We start from the raw sequence: 26,933 nt of genomic DNA, 5'->3' as shown, positions 1-26,933 counted from the left end.
ATGCTATGAAATTTGCGTTGTGTTCTAGTCTAGCAACTGTCAGGCAATAGGATGTCAGCACATTCTGCTTTGGGGTGGTTGTCTAATTTAATCTATCAGTATCATTCATATATATTTATGTGTGTGTGTGTGTGTTTGTCTAAATTATATTTATGTGAAAGATCATGGGGTTAATCCAGATACAGAAAACGTAATTTTCTCCATCTTATGTTTAGATTTGTGTTTTACATTTGGTGTTATTTAGTATCATTTAGGTAACGGGTGTGATTAAGAGAATAAGTGAATGTGGCTAGTAAGACTGCTTACCCTGAACATTTCACTTCAGAGCTAAAACTCTTACAAGTGTTGCAGACAGCAGAACATAAAGCAGTGTGTACAGTAGCATGTTAGAAAATTGTTGGGATTCTTTGATGAACTACATATGGTACACCCATTTATACAAGTTCCAGGGTGGATTAAAATTAAGAAACTTAAAATACAATTTTATCTGGAAAAATGTGTCAATTGTTTTAGTAATGTAAAGAACTTCAAGAACTGTTTAAGATAAAATCTGAAGTTAAATACATATTAATTAAATAAACTTATGGTTTGTCACTTTTCAGCTCACTGACATATGTGGAAGAGAACAAAGAAATCATTTATTCAAATGTTGTGGGTGTTTTGTTATGTCATGGCCAGGGCAGAGAGGAAGAATTTTTATACTCAAATTACATTTTCTATAAATGGGTTTAATTGATCATGTGGAGTTAGAAGCAGAAGAATGAAGCCCTGAATTTTGGTTAGATATTCCAATAAAACTACAGCCAGTTGGTAATTTAACAATTTAGCATTTTTGTTGTATCCTGTTTCTAATTTTAAACCTCTTCAGACTGGAGACCATATTTTCTTTCGGTTATAGACTGCCTTGCTTATCTTCTTTTTAATACTGTTCTTTGACAACTGTTTCTTTCAGTAGCAATGCTGACATAAGCAATTTCATAACCTTAATTCCTTTCATCCCCTCTCATTTGTTCCTGCCTCCACACCACATTTGCTTTTGGTTTATGGGGCCTTGCAATGGTCTAGGCTCAGCTGGAGAACTAATCCCAGTTAAAAATAACCCAGGCACATTAAAAAGTGTTCAGTTTTACTGTCATTTGCTTCACTTCACAATCTCTTAAGCAGTTGAACCAACAGATTTGAGGGACTGGTCTGGGTACTGTGATGTATACACAGGGCTAAAAGAATGCAGCCAAAAATAATTTTCATTAAATAAGTACCAAACACTTGAGTGGCTTCCTGAGATTGTTTAATTTTTTTCCCATTTACAGCTTTTCGCAGTCCCAGTGGGTTTAATGATATTGCAACTGCTTTACCTACCAGTGCTCTTGCAGGCACTGGGGGCAGTTTGTTTCATATTACTGACTGACTTTAAATCGTCCATGTACTGACTGATAAAGATATGAGTAAACTTTTTGGTAAATGTACGTAAGTAAATGTGTTCTATAAGTATGCACTGAAGTCTGATTAAATGGTGATTGAGCTACTACAAACATAGAACACAAAACCACATATCTGTTCTTTATTGATGAATGAAAGAGCAGAAGGTTTTATCCTTTTCTTTTTCCAGGTGTAGAGCTGAATTCATTGCGCCAAATGAAGATACAGAGACCTATGACAATGCTTACAGATGTCCAACAGCTTATATCAAGTGGAGGAAGTGTGAATCAAAAGAATGATGAGGGAGTTACCCTGGTGAGTGGGAATATGTAATCTTCACATATTGAATATACATGTATTGCAACTATTCTGGTAAGAATGTTTGCAAGGCAATTCTTTTAAGAAGCAAAATGAACCAAGATTTTGGTTCTCATCTGGCCTTTTGAAAATACATGTATGTCAATTCCATGCATAGTATAGATTTTAAAATAGGCTAGTGCAGCTTTTTAATGGCAACTTTCTTGCTCCTAGCCACATATGCAACATAAAAATTAATAGCAAAAAGTACTAACACTGTAGTTTAATGCTGCAGCAGATACTTGTGGTCTCTAATATTCTGTGTGAGAGAGGAGCTGAAACATAACTCAGTGATTCCTATTTTGGGTCATATCTTCTGGCTCAGCCAGGCTAAAACACTGTTTCATGAAGCTATCCCATACTGATTCAGTGTAATGAAGCATCCATGATATAAGTGGATAAACACTCCTGCTCCCAAGTTTGCATGTTATTTGTAGTCACTGGGTTTCATTATGTTGTTTGTCTGCTAATAGATCTTCCATGCCTTTGTTTTGTCAGGATTTCTACTTCTTCAGCTGTAAAATAATTTTGAAATTAGTGTATTTTTTCCATAGATAGCATGTCTGTGGAATGTACTCTTCACATATAAAATCTTCAACACCATTACCAATCAATAAATGGTAAATCAGCAGCATTAATATATTTAATAACTTTTAAAAAGTACTTTGTGTTTTTCTGCAAACACTGTTCTAAAATAATTAGAACTCTAATAATTTTTAGCATTACTATTATTTCTGCATTTGCACGAATTGCATTGTGTGATACTGAATTAATATACTGAATCATTAGTATTTAAGTCCATATTTAATACCTATAGAGTGTTTAAGATATAACCAAACAAGTGAACAGCCTCAAATCTGGGACTGTTGAATCCAGCCACTGGCTGTGTCTAGAAACAGAACGCTGTGACTTTTTGGGGTGGATACCCCAAGGCAGTTACCTGTATTTAAAAACAGGAGGGAAGCAGGGAAGAGATGGGAAGAAACAGCACAAGTTTTAATTTAATTCATAAAAGTATTAATTTAACTTTCACTTTTCTGATACATTTAAGCTAAGCTGCTAAAACACATTGCTATTATAATTAACTTTTATTGCTTCTTTAGTCTGATTTGGCTTAGTTAACTGAGTTATGAACTTAGGTAAATCTTACTGTATAAAACTTTTTCTGTAGGTAGCTGGAACAGTTAAAATGTGTGTCTGAAATGTGTTTAACAGTATTGCAAATACTGGGAGAAAAACACTGTGAATAGTTTGGTTTTTGTTGTTTGTTTAATGAAACATTGACAAAGAGGATATTTTTTCCAACAGTTTTTTATGCTGAACTGTGATTTTTTTTTCAAGAAGTAGTTACAAAGTAGATAATTTTGCTTTTGTTTGAGATTTCTATTATGTGAAATTTTTATTTGACAAACTGGTGGGAAATAAAGAATTTGTGAAACTGCTCTCTCTCTATTCATGGGTGTGGAGTCAGCCAATCTGTGATAGTTGTATGTGTATCAAAGGGTTCTGGGAATAGTGTTTTGTTGTTCTACATCTGTCTGTACAAAGAAGACAAATATCTCAGTTGTAAGTCTCAAATCAGATTTGTTTTCTCTTGACAGAATATAAGCCTAAATCCATGTGTAAGTTAGTAAGTTTAATCAAGCAAAGTATTGTCGTAAATATATAAATACACACATTCTCATAGATTCATAGCACCTATCTATGTGCACATGCAATACAGACACAGAATGGTATTTGTTAAAATTAATTTTTCTATTAAATTCTACTGTAACAGTTTTTCTTTGAAAGATTTCAGTCATAAAATATTTCCTTTGTCCTATGAGCTTTTAAACTGCTTTAAAATAGCACTTGTCAAATTGATGCCTGAATAGAAAATGTAATTTCTCCTGTTAAAACGCACTCCCCTCCAATGCTATGTCAAATTATAGGAAAATTTTGAGGGGTTTGTACATTGGAAATCAGAGCATTGATAACATGCAGAAGTAGTGTTCTTCCCCAGGGTAGGGGTATTCTGCCCCCTTGCCAGGGGAAGATTTTGGATGAGTTGCACTGTGTTTCATCCCTCTGCATCAAGCATGTTCATAGTGAAAACTTCATCCATACTCTGCATGTGCAGATGAACCAGAAATAGTAGGTAAGGCAAATGATATCCTGGACTCTGATTTTGATGTCTCCTATGCTTATAGTGACTTTGGAACTACACAGTTGCAGTAACAGGTTTTTTCAAGACCTTTTTCTTGCCATTACTCATCCATTTCAATCATCAGAAAGATAATATCTTCAACTAACAATACTTCAAGAAGAAAAAGTCATGTAGTTGGGCTTTGTGATTTGTGGATACAGGTTACCACCTATAATCTCAGTTCTCAATTTCTGCCATCTTCCTATGCCCTATTCTTAGTGACCATTCAGTATTGAGTCCTTCTGACCAGGGATGAGCAATTATATTGCGCCAGATTCCAAATTCAAATGTTGTCCCCTTTGCTCCCAGAAGTGGAGGGAATGTTTGAAATGATAACAGAGAATCACGAGAAAGTAACCTGGATCAGTGTCATCATACGAAATATGTGCCTCAGCAATTATTCACCACATATAGGAAACAATTTCCAACAAAACTGCAAATCACAATTTTTCCCTGATTTATTGCATTTTCCTCTTTTACTTGATTATTACCAGAGAAAATAATTTCTATTGCCCTACTATTTGTCTTTCCCTATTTTTTCTCTCTTCACAAGACCTGCTTGGTATTATATTGCTTTTATATGTATTTTACATACTTGCTATTTGTATTAATTAAATAAAAAATAAAATGTCTGTCTTTTTGTATAAAAAAAGAATCTTGTTCTATAAACAACATTGATAGTGGAATTGATTGCTGATATAAATGCCAAACACATATAGAGCCTTAAATAATAATACATTGCAAAAAATAATGTCCAGCTTCTCAGATCAGCCATTAACAAAGATATTTTTGAATTTCTCTTTTCCCCTTCTAACCACTGCAGTGTTCTGTACCTTATCACTCATACTGTATTTGCTACTTAGAGTGACAAGCCATGAGCAAACGCAGCTACCTTTGAAGTTGTCCCTGCTTTAGCAGCAAGTTGTGCTACTTGACCTCCTGAGGTTCCTGCTGAACTGAGTTTCTCTCAGTCTGTTACTGTTTTCCACCCTCCTTCTGTTCCACTTTGAAATGAAGTTTACAGATACAGAAAATCAACTAAAATTATTTAAACAATTACCAATTAAAATGATTAAGTATCTAAGGAAGAAATGCAACTATAGGAAATAAAATCTCTGTGGTTCAAAACTGAGAAAGAGTTTTCTGTGACTAATTTTGTGCTGCAGTCTCAATGTGCCTGGTTTGATTATGTGTTAGTGAATTCATTTTGGAGTAAAGTAGTGTCAGCTTACATCTAGGATATTTGAACTGCCACTAAAGGTCTAGGTTCTGAGAGCTCACGTTCTGTTGAAATGTATGATTCTTCCTGGGTTCATGAAGTTTTTGAATGTGTTTGAAAGGATTTTTGCTTGAAATTGTATGAAAAATGGCACTCAGACTAGATTGTTTAGTAGTTCTCAATAAGCTAACATTCACATTTTTTTGGTGGGTCTTGTTTGTAATGCTAAAAAAGATTCCACAATGGTTTTTTAGTCTGTAGTTATCACATGTATATTTTGTATTTACTGTTATAATGATTTAGTCAGGATGTGTAATAACACACCATGGATTTTTCTGAGTTCTTTAAACTGTTAACATGCAACATTTAACTTTTATCTTGCAGCTGCATGTGGCCTGTGCTAATGGATACAAGAATGTTGCATCTCTGATACTGGATCATGGGGCTGATCTCAATGTAGTGGATAATCAGTACTGGACACCCCTACATTTAGCTGCAAAGTATGGACAGGTAAAGCATGATATTTTTCATTTATGTTTCTTTATGTTTCTTTATGGTAGTCTTCTGTACCAATAACAAATATTTTGAAGTCAGAGTGACTATTCTGATTTTAATGTACAAAACTTTCACATTTGTGTAGTTCAGATGACATCTCAAAGAACAGAGGTCATTGAGGATTTATCATTGAGGATAAATATTGTAAAGCTGTCAACCCGTACAGCTCATTAAAATCAATTTACCATCAACATCAGTTTATCTCCAGCAAAAATTAAATTTGCACTGACATTTGAAAGGAAGACAAAATAAACACTTTTGTCTGTTATTTTCTTGTAGCCTGATGCCAAAGTTTATTTTTACCTAGCTTTTTTGCTGTGTGTATTTCTGTGAATGGATGTCCAGGATTCACTTAGCAGTTGGATTCAAAGTTTTCCATTCACTGAGTTGTGGAAGGGTGCATGTGGTTTGGGATTTGGTAGCCATGACATGACTTGTGTCTCTTAATATCCTACCTTTTCACTTTTCCTTCATCCTCACTTTCCCTAGATATGCTCAGTGAACCTTTGTATAGTCTGACCACTCTAGGAGAGCTCTCCACAACTCTCACTGACCACCTCATGGCTCACAAATGACTACTTAACTGTAGGTACCTTCCAAAACCCCCTGTGATGCATTTTAGCTCAGACTTCAGAAAATAAATAATAAACTTTATATCAAGAAGATAGTAAAAATTTAGTAAAAATAATAGTAAAAATAAATGTCTTTGAGACTAATTAGTTCTGCTGGGATACAGATTTCTCATATTGAGATACCCTGTATCTGCTCTTTTACAGAGTGTGAAAACTCAGCATATGTTCATAATAGATTAAATCATTGGTTTATATATGTATGGCCTGCAGTGTATCTTCACTAATTTCTGGTAGTGTAAATTTACAGAGAAAAATTTTCCAAAAAAATATACTGAACCAAAATTTTGTTAGCAAGTGAGGTGTCAGTGGTATGTTGCATGTACTGTAGATTTAGTTTTCTCATCCTATCTTGTCCTATGCTTTTCTGTAATTCTGCTACAGTTCTGCTACTCTCATTGATCCTTCTGGATCCTCATGTGGTACTACAGTATGTGCTCACTCTGCCTGTGTTCAGACTTCAGTAGGGCAAGAAAACTCTTATTCAGAAGTAAGGTAATAGCAGTGATACAGTCTTGAGTGGGGCTACTATTTCTTATTTTCTTCATGGCTTACAAGTTCAGGCTTCATACTCCACTATTATAGTTATGCTATGGCTGTACATTTCTTCTAGTGTGAAATCAAAACCCTCCTTTTATTGAAAAGGACTTGAAAGAATTGACTTGAATGGACTGGAAAAGAACTTGTCTTTGCTTATATATGTGTAACACATATGTTTCCAACACTAACCCTGGACGACTTGAAATACTTTTTTTGTTGTGAAGTTAGATATTCTTCTTTTTGAAACAGATCTGTGCATATAAAGTTTGTAATTGAAAGTGGCTAATGGAAAAAAATGTTTCTTTTTGAAGGGTTCTGAGGTGTCAGATTGCTCTTTTGTGAAGTGATCCTTTTTACTGGCACTTCTGTTGAACTGTATCTCCCTTTATGTCCCACATAATGATTGTGTTACTACTAATGGTGAAACTCTTTATTGTTTCAGGAGTTTTCAGTGAGAAGTCAGGGACCAATTGTGCTAGTCTCTGTACAAGTACTATGGGTATGCACAGAGAAAGACAAATGAAATAACATTGCACTCTTCCTTACTGAAATTAGCAGATATACACAGACCAAAATATCTTCCCTTCGTAGTGTTCATAATACAATTTGGAGATAGCTTATTATCATTATAAATAATTTTCCAGTGTTATTTGGGAGATAAATACATCTTTCTGTTTGTGGAAAACAAGTAAATCATTTAAACTCCTTTATAAAAGGGATTTATTAGATATCAGGGAAATATTTCTTTCAGTAATGAAGCCATTGGGGTGTTTTTAAAATTTCCTTTCTTATGATGATAATTTTGAAACATCTTTTAGCCTTAATATGAATTCATGTGCATAGCGTATTTATAATTCCATTTTGAGTAATTAATTATAGGCTAATATGAGCATTGTTACTATTTGGGGAAACTAGTATGGCAGGATGGGAATAACCTTACTCAATACATGATTTGGATAGTCTCTCAAATTAAAAAATATTTATCTGTGAATAGTTACTTTTTAGCCAAAAATATTAATGTGCCCTGAGACAGTCATTAACATAAGTTCTGGACTCTATCCCTTACATTTTCACACTCTTCTAACACATATTTGTGGCATATTTTTTTAAGAAGTCTCACTTGAAAAACTTGCTATAGTGATAAATCTGTATCTTCTACTGGAAGACTATAAAAAAGTCTATTTGGTTTTAGTTTGGTGTCCTTTTCAGTTCTTGAGGGGATTTCTATCCTTCCAGGAATGTATCTGAACAGAAAAATAGCCTTTTTTTGTCTTGTAGCTTGTCTAATAAACAATGACCCTTTAATGACTGGTAACAAAAATTTCAAAAAACCTGTTCTAAACCATTATTGTTAAGTAGTTTGCTAGCACTGCTGCTGCATTACCTGCAACTAAAGCCCATCCAATATATAAATAATATTACATTGCATGAGTCATAGGGACTGCTAGTTTTTCCTCTTTACTAAGTATCTACATATATATTTTTCATATGGAGAAGCTACTCACATGAATAAAATGTTATTGAGTTAGTTATACAAATTACAGATTTAGTTTTTGAACTCTTTTATGTTATAGACATTACATACATGCATTTTGAATATTATGTTCCAAAAAAGTTTCAGTTGTGATATGAAGAAATTGTTAATACTATTTCAGAGTGGCATCCAGACTCCGTTGAAGGACCTGAACTCTACACATATACAGTTCTATGTTTACAAATACACAAAATACACAAAATGGAAAAAAACCCACCACATTTGGCTATTTGTAAGACCATTGCAACAATAGAAGTGGTACTAATTTACTTTATCTGGGGAAAAACAAAAGAAGAAACTGCTGAAGTTTTAAATTTATAGTGAGAAAATTAGATTTGTATCTGCACAGGAGGAAATTTGTAAAGAATAACGGCATTGTAAGCTTCTTGCTACAAATCTCAAGTTGTAAATTAAGTGGAAATTAAGTGTAAATTAAGCATATTGCTCCATCTTTCACAGTAATTTGTATTAGAAATTATTGGAGAAAGTTACATCAATCTGAGTGAGCTAAGCATGTGAAAGACATTACATCCATACATTATAATCAAAACCTGGCTTGTAGAGATACCTCGATAATGGCAAACCCATTTTTATTTAGATGGGGTTCTTCTCAACTAAATTTAGGCAACTAACCTTAAGGACAAAGACCAAGTTTTGTCTTGTTTAATGTGAAGAATCACCTCTAGAAGACAACTCAGACAATTCTAGGGGGTGCATTTAAAATAGGGGGAATGACCCTTCTCTCTTATAGAGGTCATGGACAGCTAGCATATGCTAGAGGTCTAATTTGAACATTTTAAAATTCTGGAGGAGGAATCCAGACCAAAGGGGCCAAAGGATGGGTCAACTGCCCACTGGTCTTCTAGGTCTCCCCAGTGATCATGAAGTGGGTATGGAATTGATACCTTACTTTTAGGAAGTGTAAAACTGCACAGAACGAATCCTACAGAAGCATCAGAGTTAGATACTTGCAACAATACTACAATCTTATCACAAGCAAAATATAGCAGTAGGTTGTTGCATTGTTTCCAGACAGGGAATAAATTATAGTTTTAAGTGTCAGTATGTATTATGTGATGTTGAAAAAAAAATAAATCTGTATTTATCTTTACATAGGTTTGTAAAGAAAACCAATTTCATGGATAAATTTACCATTTAAAATTTGTTAGAACATTATTAGTCCAAATATTGAAACTGAGCATGGATGAATGATAAATGCTTATCAGTGCAGAGTGTGTAGATCCAGAGTAGAACATTTTTCTTGCATAGAAATACAGAATATTTCTGGTGAGTTTGAGGGTTCTGAACAGGTTATGGCTAGTGCAGAATAAGGCAGCTGAGGCTACTGCTTGAAGGTCAGTCTCTCTGTAAGAAATGAATCTGCCTTACAGCAACAGATTAGGTTACCAATGAGTGCAGTAGACTGGTAACTGAAATACTACCAGCTGCAAACATTAAACAATAATGGTAATAGCATTAAAAAATACGCATCTTTTTAAGCAAGGTTATTCTGAGTTTCTAGGATTGTTGTCATTTCCCCCCTTGTAAGTATTAGGCCTAAAAGTAATTTTATGTTTTTATTGCACATTGAAATATTAACATTATAGCAAAAAATGATATTATTGAGGTATTTAGATCAGAATTGCTTACCTTAATAATTTTACCTTTATAAAATGATGGACTATATTAACCTCTGCAATATGCATCCAAATCTGCATCAGTGACACACAAAACCCTCTTCAGAATAAGATTATGAGAGCAGCAAAGCTAGCCTCAAGAAATTAGAATATGCCAAGGTTGGCTATGCAAATTTAACAGAGCCTTCTGGACATATAGATTTTTAACACTGTTTTTGATGGCAGTTGGAACTCCTTTGTCCCGCTCTCATGCAGTGTGGGCAGTGCTGGTGTGTATGTCCTTGGTGTCTGTGCGCACCGGAGCGGGGCACACATCATCACTTGGGTACCACATGCCCATGCTGGCACTGATACCAACTGCAGAAGGGCAACTTGTATTTCTCAGGCTGGCCCCTTAATTTGAATTTAGCACAGCAATCACTTTGTGAACGGTTAGTAATCTGGCATTGGTAGTGCTATCCCTGCTGGACACCTTCCAGCTGCTGTGATCAGGAGAGCACATACTCACCCTCCCTGTGGTGGGAATAGGCTGCAGCTCTGACATTTGCCTTGGGTACTTTGGCATAATTCCCAGGCACAAGCTGTTTCTTTGTTGTTTATCACAGAAATGTCACCTTTGAAGCAGCTATCGGAGGCATGCAGGTCAGAGCTGACTTCGCAGTAGCTGAAACACTACCTCTCCCAAAATTTCATCCTTGGGGATGATGCCTATATCTAAACTGTTAAATCACTAAATAAAAGAGGGCTAGGGATTAAGCCAAGCAGCAGTCTGGCTCACATTCATGTTGTTTAGAGCTAGTTTCCTCTGTAGGAGATTAGTCTTGTTTGTAGAGAGCTGGTTGGAGGGGTCCAAAGCAGAGTCAGGGAGAGAGCTAACAGTTAAGCAGTATGGATTATAAGGGATTCTTAAGCTTGCTCCATTGCACTCTCTTAGTGAGACAGATTTAGCCCCTGGCTCTGAGGTTTAAAGGGTTTCGTGATGTCAAAAAAAAAGAAAAAGGATAAGAGATTCATTGAACTACTGACTGTATCTCTGCAAGAGTAACTGCTGCAGTAGCAAGGATTTCTTCCCATTAATAAATTGGAAATATCCCAAGTAAATAAAAATTGTTTAGAGATCTCAGATGCCTACCTCATGTTTCTTAGCATGTTATATACATCCTGTGTCATTTTCAAAATTTATGCATGAAATTGCCATTCTGCAAATATATTCTCCCTTAACACACATTTCATTGGCCTGTTTGCTTGAACTGAATCATACACCTCTGACTAGTTAGTTCATCAAAACACAACATTTCTTTCAGATCATAGAAGAGACCCTGTTCCTTGATTGAAGTCTCAGAGAACACACCTTCTTACTGTGCAAATGAATTTGCTCATCATTACCAAAACACATCAGTTATTTGACTCAACAATGAGCTGTAGTTTCATTTTCTTTAGGTGTATGTTAACCTCGAAACAGAAAAAATAGAATATGCTTCAGTGTAGAAGGAATATATGAACTCATGTAGGAAATTATATTTAATCACATTCAAGTTTGACTATTGCCATAGTAGTTCCTTTGAATGCAGTTTCTGGACTTCTGCAAACACACTCCACAAATGTTTTCAATGAGAAGAGCCTAAAGAAGGGGGTACTTGCTCGGTATTTCAAAAAGAATAGAGTATAGTATCTCAGGCAATAAATATTTTCTCTGTCAAGTAGTTTTAATCTTTAATTTATGGTCAGAAAATCCTCTATAGAATGTTTTATCCAGACATATCTCACCCTTTTTTCTTTAGTCTTTTTGTTCATGTTTGGCATGTGTGATTGTACTCAGATAGAAGAGCCACATTTCCCTTCAGATCAAATTACACTCAGTTTCCTCAGAGAGATCACTTTGGGATTTCTGCCTGTGATATCTTTCTTTTGCTCTCAGTATCTTCACAAAATTTCTATAAATAATTCAAATGCTAATTGTGGGTACAGAACATAAGTCAAGAAAACCTAGATTCACACAATAGTATCAATATGTAACTTGTAGGACTATAACTTGTAAGCATCTTTAATCGCAAGATCACATAATATTTTTTCCTGATTTATTTTATTTTTTTCTTTATCTAATTTCCTGGTGGATTGAAAACCAGAAATGCAGGTTTTCAGTCTTGAAGTAAAGACTGATGAAGTGTTTACTTCAGCTGTAGAAAAACATTTAAGTGACCTTTGTCACTTGCTTTGATAGCTGAAAACAGCATTAGGCTTTTCTTCTTTACTTGAGCTATTCTAGAGGGTTTAAAGTCATACTCTTAGACCATATAGTTTAAACTTGTTGACTGCAGAAGGGTAGTGGTGACACTTGAGGAACTTGGATTCCATTTCAAGTCCTGTGCATGAACAGACACAGTATTTACAGTTCATTCCTCCCACACATAACCTTATTTGTCCCATTGCCTCCAGTCTGCCCCATTCTTGTCCTTATTCTATTGCCTTATTGTCCTATTCATTTGCCTTGCTTCATGTGCTTTTCTTATGCGTTTTATCCCAATCCTAATTTCCTTGCAGAGTTAGCCTCTACCCCTCCTCCTCTCCCTGGTTCTGATCCAAGCTTTCATTTCTCTCCACTTTGACTTCATGCCAACCTTCCTGCCCTTCTGTCCACTTGCTCACAGTCCCAATCTCCCTTGTTCAATCTCTGTTTTTTCCCTCACTATGTCACTTTCCTCTTTCACTTTTCTTATTAGTCTGTCTCTCCCCACATCCTGGCTCCTTGCCACGTTTCTCTTCTTCCCTTTCTCTTCATTTGTTTCATGCTGTTATTTCCGAAGTCCAGAATTTTATCTACTCTCTCTTCTATTCCCCACCCCACTATCTACCCTGCTGCTGGTTTTATTCCCACAACCTAGTTTTTCTAATCTGTTCCACTTTGCTGACCACGGGTGGTAATGGTCCCCTTTTCTCTGCACTCAAATAGAAAAAATATCTTCCTAATCTATATTGTATTAAGAAGGGAGATCTGTAATGAGTTTCAGACATAATTTTCTGTGTTTGGAGCAGTACTGTGGATCAGATTTGCAATCACAGAGGAAATGCTATTTAGCCTCTGACCACTCTTGTTCTTCTTTAGGGCTTCACATAAGAAATTTTGGCTTTAAGGAAGATACAGTCTTCTAAGGCATACTATTATGTAATGGAGAAAAAAATATATCATCTTAAAAACTCAATTCACAGAAACCCTAATGACTTAATAATTACCTTACTCCCTAATGTTGGGAATTTGTTTCACTCCCCAGTAGCTTAAGGTCCCTAGCCTACACTTTTCTTTTTTATGTCCTTGATGCTTACTGAAGTGCCTATTATTACCCCATTTAATTAGTTAAATAGTCTCCAGTATTGTTCTAAGGAGTTTTATTGCTCCATGACTTATCTGATCTTATTTATTTGATCTATGGAATATATGGCTAGCATGAAGCTACAGCACCTCTATCACAGAAGCTTAGTAATTATAATAATAACAGTAGTAATAAAAATTGAACTACTTCCCTGCTTTCTGTTTTTTTAATTGCAAATCTTTTAAATATCCAAGTGTATATTTAAATAGAGCAGCTGATACTGGTTAGACTAACATATAGGCTTACGGTGGACTGTGCTAGCAAAAGTGGGCTCCTTGATTTATCCATTATAATAAAAAAAACTTTCCAGTAAGTATCTGGTAGCTGATTTTTCCAAATGTTTGAAACTTGGTGAAGTTTTGATGATTTTACAAACAAAAGGAATATTCTTAGCCAATGGAATTCATCTTCTACCTAATGCAAAGTCTTCAAATCATACAAACACTGGAGCTCACAAGGACAAGTAAAATATTTTCCCATACCTTACTACTAGAAGTACTTTCTTTTTAATTGCTTTATTTTTTTGTGTAATAAAAAAAAACAACCCAACAACAAAAAAAACCCCTGAAAAATCATAAGCTTTTACTGGCAGCAGTCCTAGCAAACTGCCTAACAAAAATCACACAATGAGGTAAATGTGCACTTTTCAACCTAGTGAAATAAATTTTAGTCATATGAGCAATAGAAAACTGGTTCTTATGAGTGGAGATATGGGTCATCTGACTCAGTGGTGAAGACTGCAGTTTATGATGGTGTAACCAGCAATATTTCTTGCGTTCTGACTAGAAGTTTTGCTGTATTTAGTGAATAAACACCTTAGATATTAAAATAATACTTGGTGATTTCACTGTTTCATACAATAGTGTGAGATTGATGGTCAAAAATAATACTGATTTTGATCTAAGATTGTTGATCCACTAGTTTCTTAGTGTAGGTCTTTGTCTCACTATGGATGAGAGCATTCTGGGGACCATACCCAGCCAAATGGAGTGGGAACCTGAGAAGTGACAGCAGGTAGAAGAAAATTGCAGGAAGAAGGTGGTTTGGGCTTAGTCAAAGAGAACTGAGGAATTGCTGTCAAGAAATGCCTGAGGAATAAAAAATTCGGAAGGGGGATAGTAACCAAAAGGTTGGTGGTGAACCAGGTCACTTATGGATGGTGGGATATGTCCAGTGGTGAGTGGAGGAGTGGAGAGAACTGTTTGTGTCAGCAGGGAAGAAAAGTGATAGACTGAAAGAATTTATTGTTGGAGGTGCATGCAAATTGGATGATGCATATTCATTGCTGTGCAAAACAGCACATGAGGACATTTGCATAAAACCTTTTCTGCATTTACAACTTAAGTAGGTATCTCTCTGATGGTAAAGAAAAGGGAATAAATGATCTGCATTAGTGGCACTGGGACTTGGATAATAAGAGTTCAAAGCTCAGCCAGAGCCAGCAGCTTATCCTTTACAGGTGCTGGCACACATCTAGCATTCTGTATATAGCTTCAAAGGAAAATATCTGACCAGATGAGAGGAAGACACTTTCTAGGAGCACTAGTTCTGCTCTCCAGCTAATTCATTAACAGTAAAAATAACATAGCTTGAGAGCAATTTGGAGCTGCTTTCGCAGCCTCAAGTGCACAGGGAGATTCTATTATCACTTCTTCATGTCCCATATTTCCTACCCTGTCACTGCAGTTACTTGTCTGTGAGGACAGGCTTTGCAGTCTGTCAGCTAGCCAACACTGGTGCTCGTAAGCCTCTTGTTTATGAAACTGAGCATTGGGCTTTCTTATAGCTAACATTTAATGTGTGGTAGAACTTAGACCCTTTTTTGGTACAGGGCAATTGTATTTGAAGGCTTTATTATGTTCCTGTTTTAGTAAATTGATTTATGCTGCCTTTTGTCACAGTGTCACAGAATGGGTCAGGTTGGAAGGGAACACAGTGAGTCATCTGGTCCATCCTCCCTGCTCAAGCAGGGTCATCCTGGAGCACATTGCACAGAATTGTGTCTGGACAGTTCTTGAATATCTCCAGTGAGGGAGACTCCACAACCTCTCTGGGTAATCTGTTCCAGTGCTCAGTCACTCACACAGTAAAGAAGTTGTTTCTCATATTCAGGTGGAACTTTCTGTGCATTGGTTTCCACCTGTTACCTTTTGTCCAATTGCTTGACACCACCAAGAAGAGCCTGGTTCCATCTTCTTGACCCTCCCTTAAGATACTTATAGACATTGATGTGGTCCTCTCTCAGTCATCTCTTCTTGAGACTGAACAAACCTCATAAGGGAGATGCTTCAGTCCCCTAATTATCCCCAATGCCCTTCAGTAAACCTGCTCCAGGAGCTCCCCATCTCTTGTGTACTGATGAGCCCAGAACTGGATGAAGGGGCAGATGCCTCCTCAGCAAGTTTGCTGATGACATGAAGCTGTGAGGAGTGGCCAATACCCCAGAGGGCTGTGCAGACCTTCAGAGGGACCTCGTCAGGTTGGAGAGATGGGCAGAAAAAAACCCAGTCTGAAATTCAGCAAAGGCAAATGCAGAGTCCTGCACCTGGGGAAGAACAACCCCAGGCACCAGTACAGGCTTGAGGCTGACCTGCTGGAAAGCAGCTCTGCAGAGAAAGACCTGGGTATCCTGGTGGACAACAAGCTGTCCATGAGGCAGCAGTGTGCACTTGTAGCCAGGAAGGCCAGTGGTATCCTGGGCTGCATTAGGAAGAGCATTGCCAGCAAGTTGGGGGAGGTGATCCTGCCCCACTACTCAGCCCTGGTGAGGCCACACCTGGAGTGCTGTGTTCAGTTTCCCTTTATAGCATTTTATTTTGAGTATTGCACTCCGTGTTTCATTAGGTTTAAAGAGCTGTTCAACACCTCTCTGGGTAACCTGTGCCAGTGCTTGGTCACCATCACAGTGAAAAATGTTACTTGATGTTCAGATGGAGCCTTCAGTTTGTGCCTGTTATCTCTTGTCCTGTCACTGGGCATCACTGAAAAGAGCTTATCTCTGTCATCTTTGCACCCTCCCTTCAGGTATTTACCCACGTGGAGGAGATCCCCCTGAACCTTCTTTTCTCCAGGTTGAAGAATTCCAGTTCTCCCACTTCTAACTCTCATGTGAGGTGCTCCAGTCTCTTAATCATCTTAGTGGCCTCTTTCTGGACTCTTTCTGTGTCTCTTTTATATTGAAAAGTCCAGAAATGGACATAGCACTTCAGGTGTGACCTCACCTCCCTTAACCTATGGGCAACACTCCTCCTAATGCAGTTCAGGATACCATTTACCTTCTGTTCCTTTGCACTTTGCTTTGTTGAGCTTTATGAGGTTCTTGTCAGCCCATTTCTCAAGCCTGTTGAGGTCCTTCAGCATGGCAGCATAACCCCCTAGAGTATCAGTTATACACCTCACATTTTTGTGCAATCTGTGAACTTTGCCTCATCATCCACATCATTCATTTTCTTAAATATGAATTGTCAAAGACTTACACTGGAAAAATAGGAATATATATATAAACTAATTTTATTCATATGATCTACAATATTTCATCAGATATTAATTTATTTCTTAATATAATCACGTCTACGTTATTTGTAACTCTGCAATTGAAATACCTTTGGATAGTGGTAATTTGCTGTAATTATTCTCCAAATATTTCTAGTGTTAGGCACAATTCTGAAGATATGGGAATTGGATTTTAAAATACTCCTTCTAAAACATTAGTGAACAAGGTTAATTCTAACACAGACAGTTGTGTATCCAAAAGCAGGTTATTGAAATTCTAAGTGACCTGAATACCTTAGTCTTGGTGACTTGCCTCAAGGAATCCCAGCAGGAGATATTTCATTGGCAGCAGGAAGCATTGGTATTGGAACATGGGATTTCTTGTGGTATAAATCCAAAACTTTGGTAACACAAAAAGCTGTGTATTGTTACTAAACTGAAAGTGGATTTAAAACTTACCTCCTTTGATACAACCACTACCACTTTTCAGAGATTATGCAATAGCTCCATAACTAAGCATGTTCCATTTTTTCATAGTGCAAAAAGACAGAGATATATGTGTTGAGACTTCTCAGTTGAAAGCAGGGCTAATTGGATTTGGAAATAAACCTGTTGTGGTTTCCTCACATCTTCGAATTTGCTGAATTTTATGCTGTTACTGCCAGAATTAGAAAGCCAGCATTAGAAAGCTGAGGAGAGGAAGATCTTTTTATTTTTATAGAAATTTGCAACAATATTTTCCTGTTTTTCTGTGACTAAAACCTTGAGATTTTCTGTGCATTTCATGGATTCCTCATTATCATGGTCTTTTTTAATAAGTTGCCTCCTGTGTAGTGAATCCATATTGAATTATTTTTTTTTATTTCAATGATTTCTTTCCCGTTTAGCCTTTATTTATTTATTTGTTTAATTATTTATTTATTTATTGCTTGGTTTTATGCCAAATTACTATCCTTTCCCTTGACTGCCTTGCAGTTCAGGTCTCATTTATATGTAGGTCTGTTCTTCTGCTCTGAAAAATCCTTTATTTCCTGCAGAGCTTATTTTCCCCTGTGCTCATCCTGGCCTCCCCTGTTGGTTACGTTTATAATCTGCATTCTGTTTGCTTTAGCATATATCCAAACGTGCATAGTTCTGTCATTTAGTTGAGTTCTATATTCACATTCTAAAAGTAGTTTTTGCTCCTTATGCAGCTTTTTACTCATTTCTGACCAACCAATTTATCAGGGTAGACATTACTACAACCTTTGATGGGGAAATATCTCTAGAGACTTTGGTGCAGCAATAGAAGAGCTCACTAAAAACAGTTCCTTGCAGAACTCTTACAAGAACTGAGAAATATCTTTTAGACTTTTTAATTACGTGATACTTTATCCCACTCAGTGGTGCAATAATTATGACCATTATTAACAGATTAAATAGTTTTGGTAAACAGAAGATAAATGTGCCAATTTTTACTCCTGACAGAGGACAGATTTACTTCCATGATGATGGCTGTGAGTCATGCACCCCTTTGGCAGTGATGGCACACAGTTGTTGAATTACGCATAAAGAAATATTTGTGATCTAAGTCATAACAGGTGGTGATGGAGGGTTAGATTTTTTCCTTTGTGAATTTTTTTACCCATGTAAGGGTGGAGGGAGACTTTGGGGGTGGAGTTACTCTAAGGATACACTGAAATTGAACGAGAACTGTATTTTATTCTGTTTCTTATTATTTATAGAAATATGTTTCATAACTGCAGAAGGTGGGGGTTTGGAGGTACTGCCTATGGTTTATCATATGATTTCAGCTAGTGCAGAAAGGAAGGAGTAAACTAAATGACAGGCACACTGCACCTGTCCTACTGCTGCCATTTCAAACACCTCTGGTTTTGCCCATTTTAGACCAGTCTTGTGAAGCTGCTTTTGATGCACCAGGCAAATCCCAATCTTCTTAACTGCAATAATGAAAAGCCTTCAGGTAGGTGAAAATCGTGTACATTATGTATGTATTAGTTACTGTGACGCTGTTTTCTTTCCTTCCTGCTGTCTCGGTTATTCTTTATTTGGTGTGTAGAATTAAATACACATACACATGTTTGTATATGTTTTTACATATATTGCTGAGAACTGCTAGTCATGGTAATGCAGGATACCACATCAAATGACAGCATGTTCTTCCACTTGTTACATTCCCTGTTTATTTTTAACAATGTTTGTTGATGGAGAGTTCTTTAGTGCCTCTGTGGTAGCTGCATTTACACATTCTTGATGACTTCTCTCTGAAGTCACCTGATCATAGTCCATAGCCTCATGAACTGGAATTTCTATAGCTGTTGTCTGAAAACAAATTCAACATCAGTTTTAAAGTGTAGCACCCCCTGTTTACCATAGAAGGCACGTTCTTAGACCAGATAGCAACAGGGAGCTGAAGCACTGGCTCTAAAGATAATAGAATTATAGACTGTATTAGGTTGGAAGGGACTTCTGGTCAACTGGTCTAACACAAAGAGCAAAGCAGAGCTAACATCAATAGTGTTAGCTAGGAGAGTTGAAGAGAAGAAGTACATGGTTGTTTAATCTTCTATGTCTAGGATAAAATTAAGATAGAACCCAGTAATGTAGAAAACAGAATCTTTCTGTCAGATTATGAGGTGTAACTTTCTTGTCTTGAGAGACCGCGGAGAAAAAAACTGCAGGCCAATTTACTATATAAGATAAAAAGAGCAGGTCCTTTAATCAGGCCCTCAGGCCCAGGGGAATACACATGATACGTGTGCACCCAGGCAGTGGTTCTAAAATTTTATAATAAGGTCCATCCAATCCCAGAACTATCCACCCCCCCACCCCCCCCCCCGGTTCTGCATGGAATTTTCTACAATTCTACCTTGAAAAGAAGACTAAACACATTAAAGGAATTTAGAGGGTTTGATATGAAATGGGGTAATAGGGTTGGGTATGTGTAAACTACTGTGCTAAAGGGCGACACATTATACAGCTACATTAAAATCTACATTTACTACACAACTACTTCTAAAATCTACAAAAAGCTAAAAAATCCAAAAAGCTCTGAGACATCAGTAAAATAAAGCAAAATATGTTATGCTTCAAGTACTGTACCACCTACAAATACATTCACAGGTAATGGCATGACGCTTAACCGCAGAAACCTTGTTTGTGGTTAATTACATGCCAGTTTGTATTTGTATTAAAGGGTATGGACCAAACTCAGATTATCTAACAATACAGTTAGCTAACCGCAATTAGTATGTATTTAACACAGTTGATTTCAGCACTTCTGTATGTACAAGACATGTAAGTCTAGTTTGTAGAAATGTAAAACATTTGAAAAGGATTTAAGTGCATGTTTTCATTGAAATACTGTGTTGAAAAGGGTTGCATTGTTTTTCACGAAATCCTATGAATTATTGAATAGTTTGGTTCGCTACACAGCGAGGTTTTGAGGTTTTGCAGATGACAGCTTAATTCTTTACTTTGCCTTTATTTTCCCAGTAATTTCAAGTATTATTTTATGATCAATATCTGAGCTATTCTTTTCATGTTATCTAGCCAGATGCCTAATCTTAGTCTGATCTAGAGACTTGAATTCAAAGGAGGTTTTCTTCACCATTTTCTTTTTCTGATATCTTGGTGTTCCAATGTCTCAGATGTTGCAGCTTCTGATTTTATTGAAGAAATTCTTATGAAGGCTGAAACTGTTTGGGAGGAAAAAATGAAAGACCCTTTAGCTGTTTCTACTTTATCTCAAGAAGAGCCATATGAAGAGATCATGCATGATTTGCCCACAGTTTCCAATAAACTGTAAGTGCTTCTATTGTTACAGAGCAATTCACTGGAGCCAGATTATCATTTGAATGGTATCTGTCAATCTATGAATCCTGTGAATGTCCTTGAAGATATTCAAAACACATCTGGATGTGGTCCTGGGCATGTCTCTGCTTCAGCAGGATGATTGGACCAGGTGCTCTCTAGGAGGTCCCTGCCAACCCCAACCATCCTATGATTCCATGACTCTTGTGATATGATGGGTCGAGTAACTCTTTCATTTTGGAAATCTGCTGAATCATCTTTTGAATTTGTATCTCTCGTAGCTTTATGTCGACCTTAGTTCTATAAATATAAACTATTAATAATAAAATACATTATTATAATTGCCAGTAAAAATTGTCTAGGGTTGCCTTAGCAGAATTATTAGATTCGAACATCCTTTTATTAAAGGAGATGTGAATAGTGTAGTAAAACTACCATTGCTTATGAGAGAAGCAGGGACAAGTCCTGAAAATAAAAATAATATATATGAAAACAGATGAAATTATACTGGTCCAACCAGTTACAAATTTGTATTTAGATTTGTGCTGCTTAAAATTCAAGTGGAATCAAGCAGAATTTAGCAGTGTAGACTTAGAACTTGGTATTTGTCTAAAGTTGTAGATTTTGATATTTTTTGTATTTCCTTGTGAATCTTAAGAAAATACTATCATAGATATGTGAAAAGAGATGTACTATATGTGGGAAGCACTAATGGCTCTTTTATGGTAGTACAAGACATATTGATATTTCTAATTCTATTTCCAGATAGAATTAGAAATCTGATCCATGGGAATTCTAAAAAGTACAAATAATGCAATTGCTGTATATTTGAAGTATGTTGGCTGCATAAACTTTGAAAACACTGATATTAATTTTTATGTAGTAATCACCAAAGATTGTGTGAGGAAAAAAAAAATAAAACCTCTTATAGAGAGACAGGGAAGATATATATATGCTTCCATTTCATTATAGTTATAATTTATGGTCAGCAGAATGTATTTGGATACATTAAAATCTGGAAGAGGTTAGCAACTGTCATGAAATGATCAATCTGTTAAATTCAGAATTCCATGGGACATATTTATATTTAGTAAAAATTGCATATGGATAATAAACATAGTGTGTTGTTTCTGCTTCATCATTTGTAGCCACTAATGTATGTAGCTGGGAGTATTATACTACTGTCTATGGAATTACTAATTTCTCATGCTCGTTAATTCCTTATGAAATAAGCAGCCGTCTAGTCTAACCCACCGTTTCAAAAACTTAAATCATACTCTTGAAATTTATGTGGCCTTCTATTATCTTATAAATGAAAAAAATTAATTTTGAGGCATGAAACTAAGCCTTTAGGTTCTCAAACACAAAGAAAACCTTTACTTTTAATTATTGAAATGTCGTAATAGCAGAAGTAGATGGTAGGTCGCTCTTGTAGCTCTGTAAGGTGGCCTAGCAAAATTTATTTATAAAGGTTTTGGAGACTTTAAGAACATTTTCATTGTTCTTGTATCTAGATGATGCATTTCCATGTGTTTCATGTTCTAGAAGCTTGTACTGTGGTGCACATATTGTACTGGATTCCGTTCTTTAATGCTAAAACTCATTAATCACTGGAAGACTTGACTTGCATAATGTCTCTGATGTTCTTGTGTACCAAAGCAATTTCTTTAATGCTGAAGAGGAGTGCACAATAATAATCCACATGTACCATTGCTTTATTCTTTATTGTATCCATTCTTCATTAATTCTCTTGATATAAGGAAGTACGTTTAATGTGAGGTGGTAAGTTTTACAAGAGGTCCTATTAATTCTATGTTGTGTCCATATTGCTTTGTACCCATCTCTAAGAAGAAAACAGACTCAAAAATTACGAACAAGCAATTATAAATAGCATATGCTCTGTCAGCAAATCTAATTTTGCTGGTTCAAGATTAAATTACAGCATTTATTTCTGGAAGAACACTATGAAGAGATGAATTGAAAGTCAGTCTCTTAACTCAGGTAGAGGATATAAAGTTTAACAGTTTGCATAATGCTAAATTACCAAGCAAACCTGGTTTCCATTAGCCAAGCATTGAGTTAATACAATTGAAATCATGTTATCATGAAGCACTAATAGTATTAGAATATTTCTTCTAGTTCTTTTACTGAGCTACTGAGTACTTTCGTCTATCTGATTTAGGATGGGTGGATTAGGAAGTTAACTGGTGGGTTGGCTGTGGCTGGCACTCACTGAGCTGCCTTGCTCACTCTAAAACTCTGCTCCCTACCAGTAACAGAAGTTCCTTCCAACAAACAGAGTAAGATCAAAGGGCCCGTGAAAATATCATTGCCATCTGCCTTGATATAATTCTCTGTCAAGTTAGAAGCTGCCCTAGTGCTTCCAGTACTGATGATAAAACTTCCAATTATTTGATTGTCTGGTCTCAGTTTTTTGTATGATTTCTTTTTTTTTTTAAATAAAGGACATGCTAGAGGATGGCAGCTTATAGAAAACCATCTCAGTTTGTCTAAAAAAACCCCAATAAAAATACACAAAACTTCAAATTAATTCCATATATGATGGCTTCTTTGCCTAAAAATTAAAATTTCTATTCCTCCATATAACAGTCAGATAGGCCAGCAGCAAGTCCTAGAATGTTCAAATAAGATTACCCTAGATAACACTTCTTCCTGTCTACTATGCAACATTATTTTGGCTTAAGTCTTCCTTTGTGGTTAATTAACTATCAATTATCCATTAATTTTTATGAAAGAAGACCATTTATGCTAATCTACTTGCCTACATTTAAATAAAATCTTCCCTTGCTCTGTCCTACAGTTCAAGGCATTGCTTGATTTAAGCTTGTGACTAGTAAAAATGCATATGAATGTTAATAGAAATATTTTTCTAAAAAGCCACTCTTTTCAGTTTATTTTTCATAATGTCTGCTTGAACCTGAGTCATAATGAACTCTTGGAATAATTTTATTATGTTTTTTCTTTCACAGAATCTTTCACATTTTTGTTGTAATATGGATTACATGTCAGCATTTCCATCACTTAAAGTCCTAATAATATCTCATAAATGCATATAATTAATAGACTATTCTCATGTCCATCAAGACATGAAACACGCCTCTTTAGTTATTTATTCTGTTATTATTGTCCTCTTAAGTTCAAAATGCATCTATGGAAAGAGTAGGCACCTTTTTTCCCCCCACACTTTGCTGTGATTTACAACCTGCTTCTCTTTTGTGACACCTGGAAGGTTTATTTAATTTCGATGAGTTTACGACTGAATTTTAATGAATGTTGTATAGTTAACACAAAAGTGATAAGATTAAATGGGTAAGGTTCAGCTTCACAGCAAAAAAATCCTGGATCTTCTCAATTTAAAAGAAACATTACATCAGAAGAGTGTCACAGTTATTTAATTTCTTCTACAGTCTAATCACTGATATGTCTTATTCTAATTGCCAGGTTCAAAAGAATAGTTGGATAATGGCTTTTTTGTTCTGCAGTTCAAATCAAAAGAAAGGGATTTGGATCTTTTGCCCATGTGGCATTTGATAAACAAATGTATGACAAAATTATCTTAGGTCAATCAAAGCACTAAATAAAAATTTTTATTTTCACTAACGTTCCTCTAGGTATTTTAAATTTAAATGTCAGAAGCAAAACATTTTGAGAAGGAAAATCGTGTATTTCATTATAAAATGTTTATACTAATTCCTTCAGTGTTTTCAGACTGACAGTTACATCAAAAGAAAAGTTTTGTCTATATTTTTTTCAAAGGGAAACTGCTTTTCCTTTTTTCCCAATGAATTCTGCTTAGAAGGTGCTTTCTTCTTTGTTCCTAAAATTTATATGTGTGTTTCAGTTCTCTTTCCAACACTAGTTCTTTTCATGAATTGCTATCACTGTTATTTATGGGTCCTCCGTAATTTCATTTAACTGTGTGAGTAATCTTGGCTTTTTTATAATCAGTGATTAAACTCAAGTAACTTAGAGTAAATATGAGATTTATTTTATCTAGGTTTGGGCTTTATTCCATAGTGGAATGCTTTATGCCCCCATTCCCATATTGAATCCACATTCCCTTTCAAAGAAGTTATGTATACATTCTGGCAAAGAGCTGTTGTACACTCCATGAGATTGTCTCCTTTGCACTGTCAGAATCCAGACAGTTATTTTTTAAGATGTTTCTGTTCTCAACTCCTGGGGCTGATTCCTTGCTAATTCCTCTGGATGTACAACACTGCCAAAATCATCCAAGATTTTGCTATTGTTTTTTTTTCAGAACTGTCATATTGTGTGAACTGTCAGTAGGGAAAACAACTCTATGTGTGTAAGAATAGATTTAACTTTTGTGTGGATGAAGAATATTGCATATTGTTGAGGTCAGGAGTGTGGTGTTTGCTTGGGGTTTTTTTAGGTTTGTTTCTTCTTTTTTTTTTTTACCTCAGCACAAATTCAGAGCAGCTTCTGGTCATAAAATATATCTTGGATATTGCCTAATTAAAAGTAAGCTAAAAAGTGATGGAATTTAATTTTATTAAATATTAAATAAAATAATTTTATTATTACAATGGCAATATCTGTATTACATTATGTTAAAACATACTATTTTTTAAAATAGTATTGTGTAGGTTAACACTGTGCTTTTTAAATTTTGTTCAAAATTGGCTATTGATTTGCCAGCCTAGTGCTGTCAAAAGCAGACTTATGCATATTCTCTTTGGCTTGTTTAATTCTGCTTCAGAAAAAAAATGCATAAAGGTGAATTTTAAATCAAGGTGTTTTGCTCTGTGTCTTTGGGAACAGACCAACCTATGTGAACACTTTATTTCTCACCAATTCTTTTTTGTACTTGGACCAGCAACTTGTGTCTCATCCCTGAGTTGTATCTCAATTCAGTGCTTGTGCCACCCACATTTGTTTGTCTGACATCTTCAGTAGGAGTCTAATTGTTTTATTGATTCTCTTTGTAGCAATCCCCTGGCTTTACCGATTGCCAAGCAAGACAGTTTGCTGGAGAAAGACACCATGTTTAAAGATGCAGCTAAAGCCTTATATAAGCAGCAATCTCAGGACAGTGCCTCTGAAAATGTCACCGTGAACACCACAACCAAACTTGAACAGGTAATGGCATGCAGTTTCCAAAACTGAACAGGTAATGGCATGCAGTTTCTTGATTATTTTTTTTTTTTAGTGCTTAGGTATGAAAATTGTAAACTTATGGAAGCTGAAGACCATAGTATTTTTTTCCCTGACCACACAACAATGTCTTTTGCACTGTGGAGCCTTGTCACCTTGATCACTCCCTGCAATCAATCTGGCCCTGCAGAGTTCCCTCTGCAAGTTGAACAGCTGCCTCCTGCCAGCTACTGGTGGCAGGTCAGGGTCTGTGGCAGTGGAGGGCTCAGAGCTCCTCAGACTCTATTCATGGTTCACAACAGGGGAGGGACAACTGTTAGCACTACCCAGAGTGTGCTCTTGTCTCCAAAGTTGGTTGACAAAAGAAAGAAACACAACCTGGGAGACTGTAGAAACAGAAGTGTCTAAGGAATATCAAGTTGCAAAGTAAGTGACTGTAATTTAAATCTAGGAATTGTCAGATTTACAGCTGCAGTGTTAATTCTCTTTCTTGTGATAATGCATTAGGTTACAGTCACTGATTATTTGGATACCCTTTGCAGTTTTCTCCCCAGCCAGGATGGCATTCTCATTTGGTGTATAGGATGAATGCAAAAGGAGGCAATTATCTGTTGCTTATAAATCTAGCATGTCCCGAGTCTGAGTTCATTACTTGAAGTTTGGCAGGTTTTTTGAGGGGTGGGTGTGGTGTGGAATTTTGTTGTTGTTGTTGTTGTTTTGTTGTTTATTTGGTTTTTTCTTGCTTGTTTGGTTGGTTTTTGGTTGGTGGAATTTTGTTGGGTTCTTTGTTTTTGCTGTTCTTTGTTTTGGTTTGTTTGTGGTTTTGGTTGGTTGGTTGGTTGGTTTTGTTGGGGATTGAGTTTGGTTTGTTTGTTTTTGTTTGATTTTTGTGGGGTTTGTGCTACATTTTGTGCTATTTTCTGTTACATGCATTTGGGAAACACATATTCCAGAAGTATTCAGCATTTAAGAAAACATTACTTTAGAATTGAGGAGGTGGTGGTGGTGGTGGAAGGGAATATTTCCATTTAAAATAGTTTACTGTG

The 26,933-nt window shown here is 35.9% G+C and overlaps 1 protein-coding gene across 5 annotated transcripts in view; it reads left to right on the top strand.

Moving 5' to 3' along the window:
- The window catches only part of MYO16 (myosin XVI), a 375,232-nt gene that overhangs the window by 159,011 nt on the left and 189,288 nt on the right, over positions 1–26,933 (top strand). For all 5 annotated transcript variants that reach the window (XM_064646535.1, XM_064646539.1, XM_064646537.1 and 2 more), the window contains 5 exons: positions 1,610–1,734; positions 5,565–5,690; positions 18,823–18,898; positions 20,586–20,739; positions 25,722–25,872. In XM_064646535.1, coding sequence (XP_064502605.1) covers positions 1,610–1,734; positions 5,565–5,690; positions 18,823–18,898; positions 20,586–20,739; positions 25,722–25,872 — 632 coding nt within the window. The remainder of the gene's footprint in view (positions 1–1,609; positions 1,735–5,564; positions 5,691–18,822; positions 18,899–20,585; positions 20,740–25,721; positions 25,873–26,933) is intronic.

Source organism: Pseudopipra pipra, chromosome 2 (genome assembly GCF_036250125.1).
Source record: "Pseudopipra pipra isolate bDixPip1 chromosome 2, bDixPip1.hap1, whole genome shotgun sequence".
Lineage (NCBI taxonomy): Eukaryota > Metazoa > Chordata > Aves > Passeriformes > Pipridae > Pseudopipra > Pseudopipra pipra.
The sequence above is the reverse complement of the archived record's forward strand: the minus strand, read 5'-3'. Positions and strand labels throughout refer to the sequence as shown.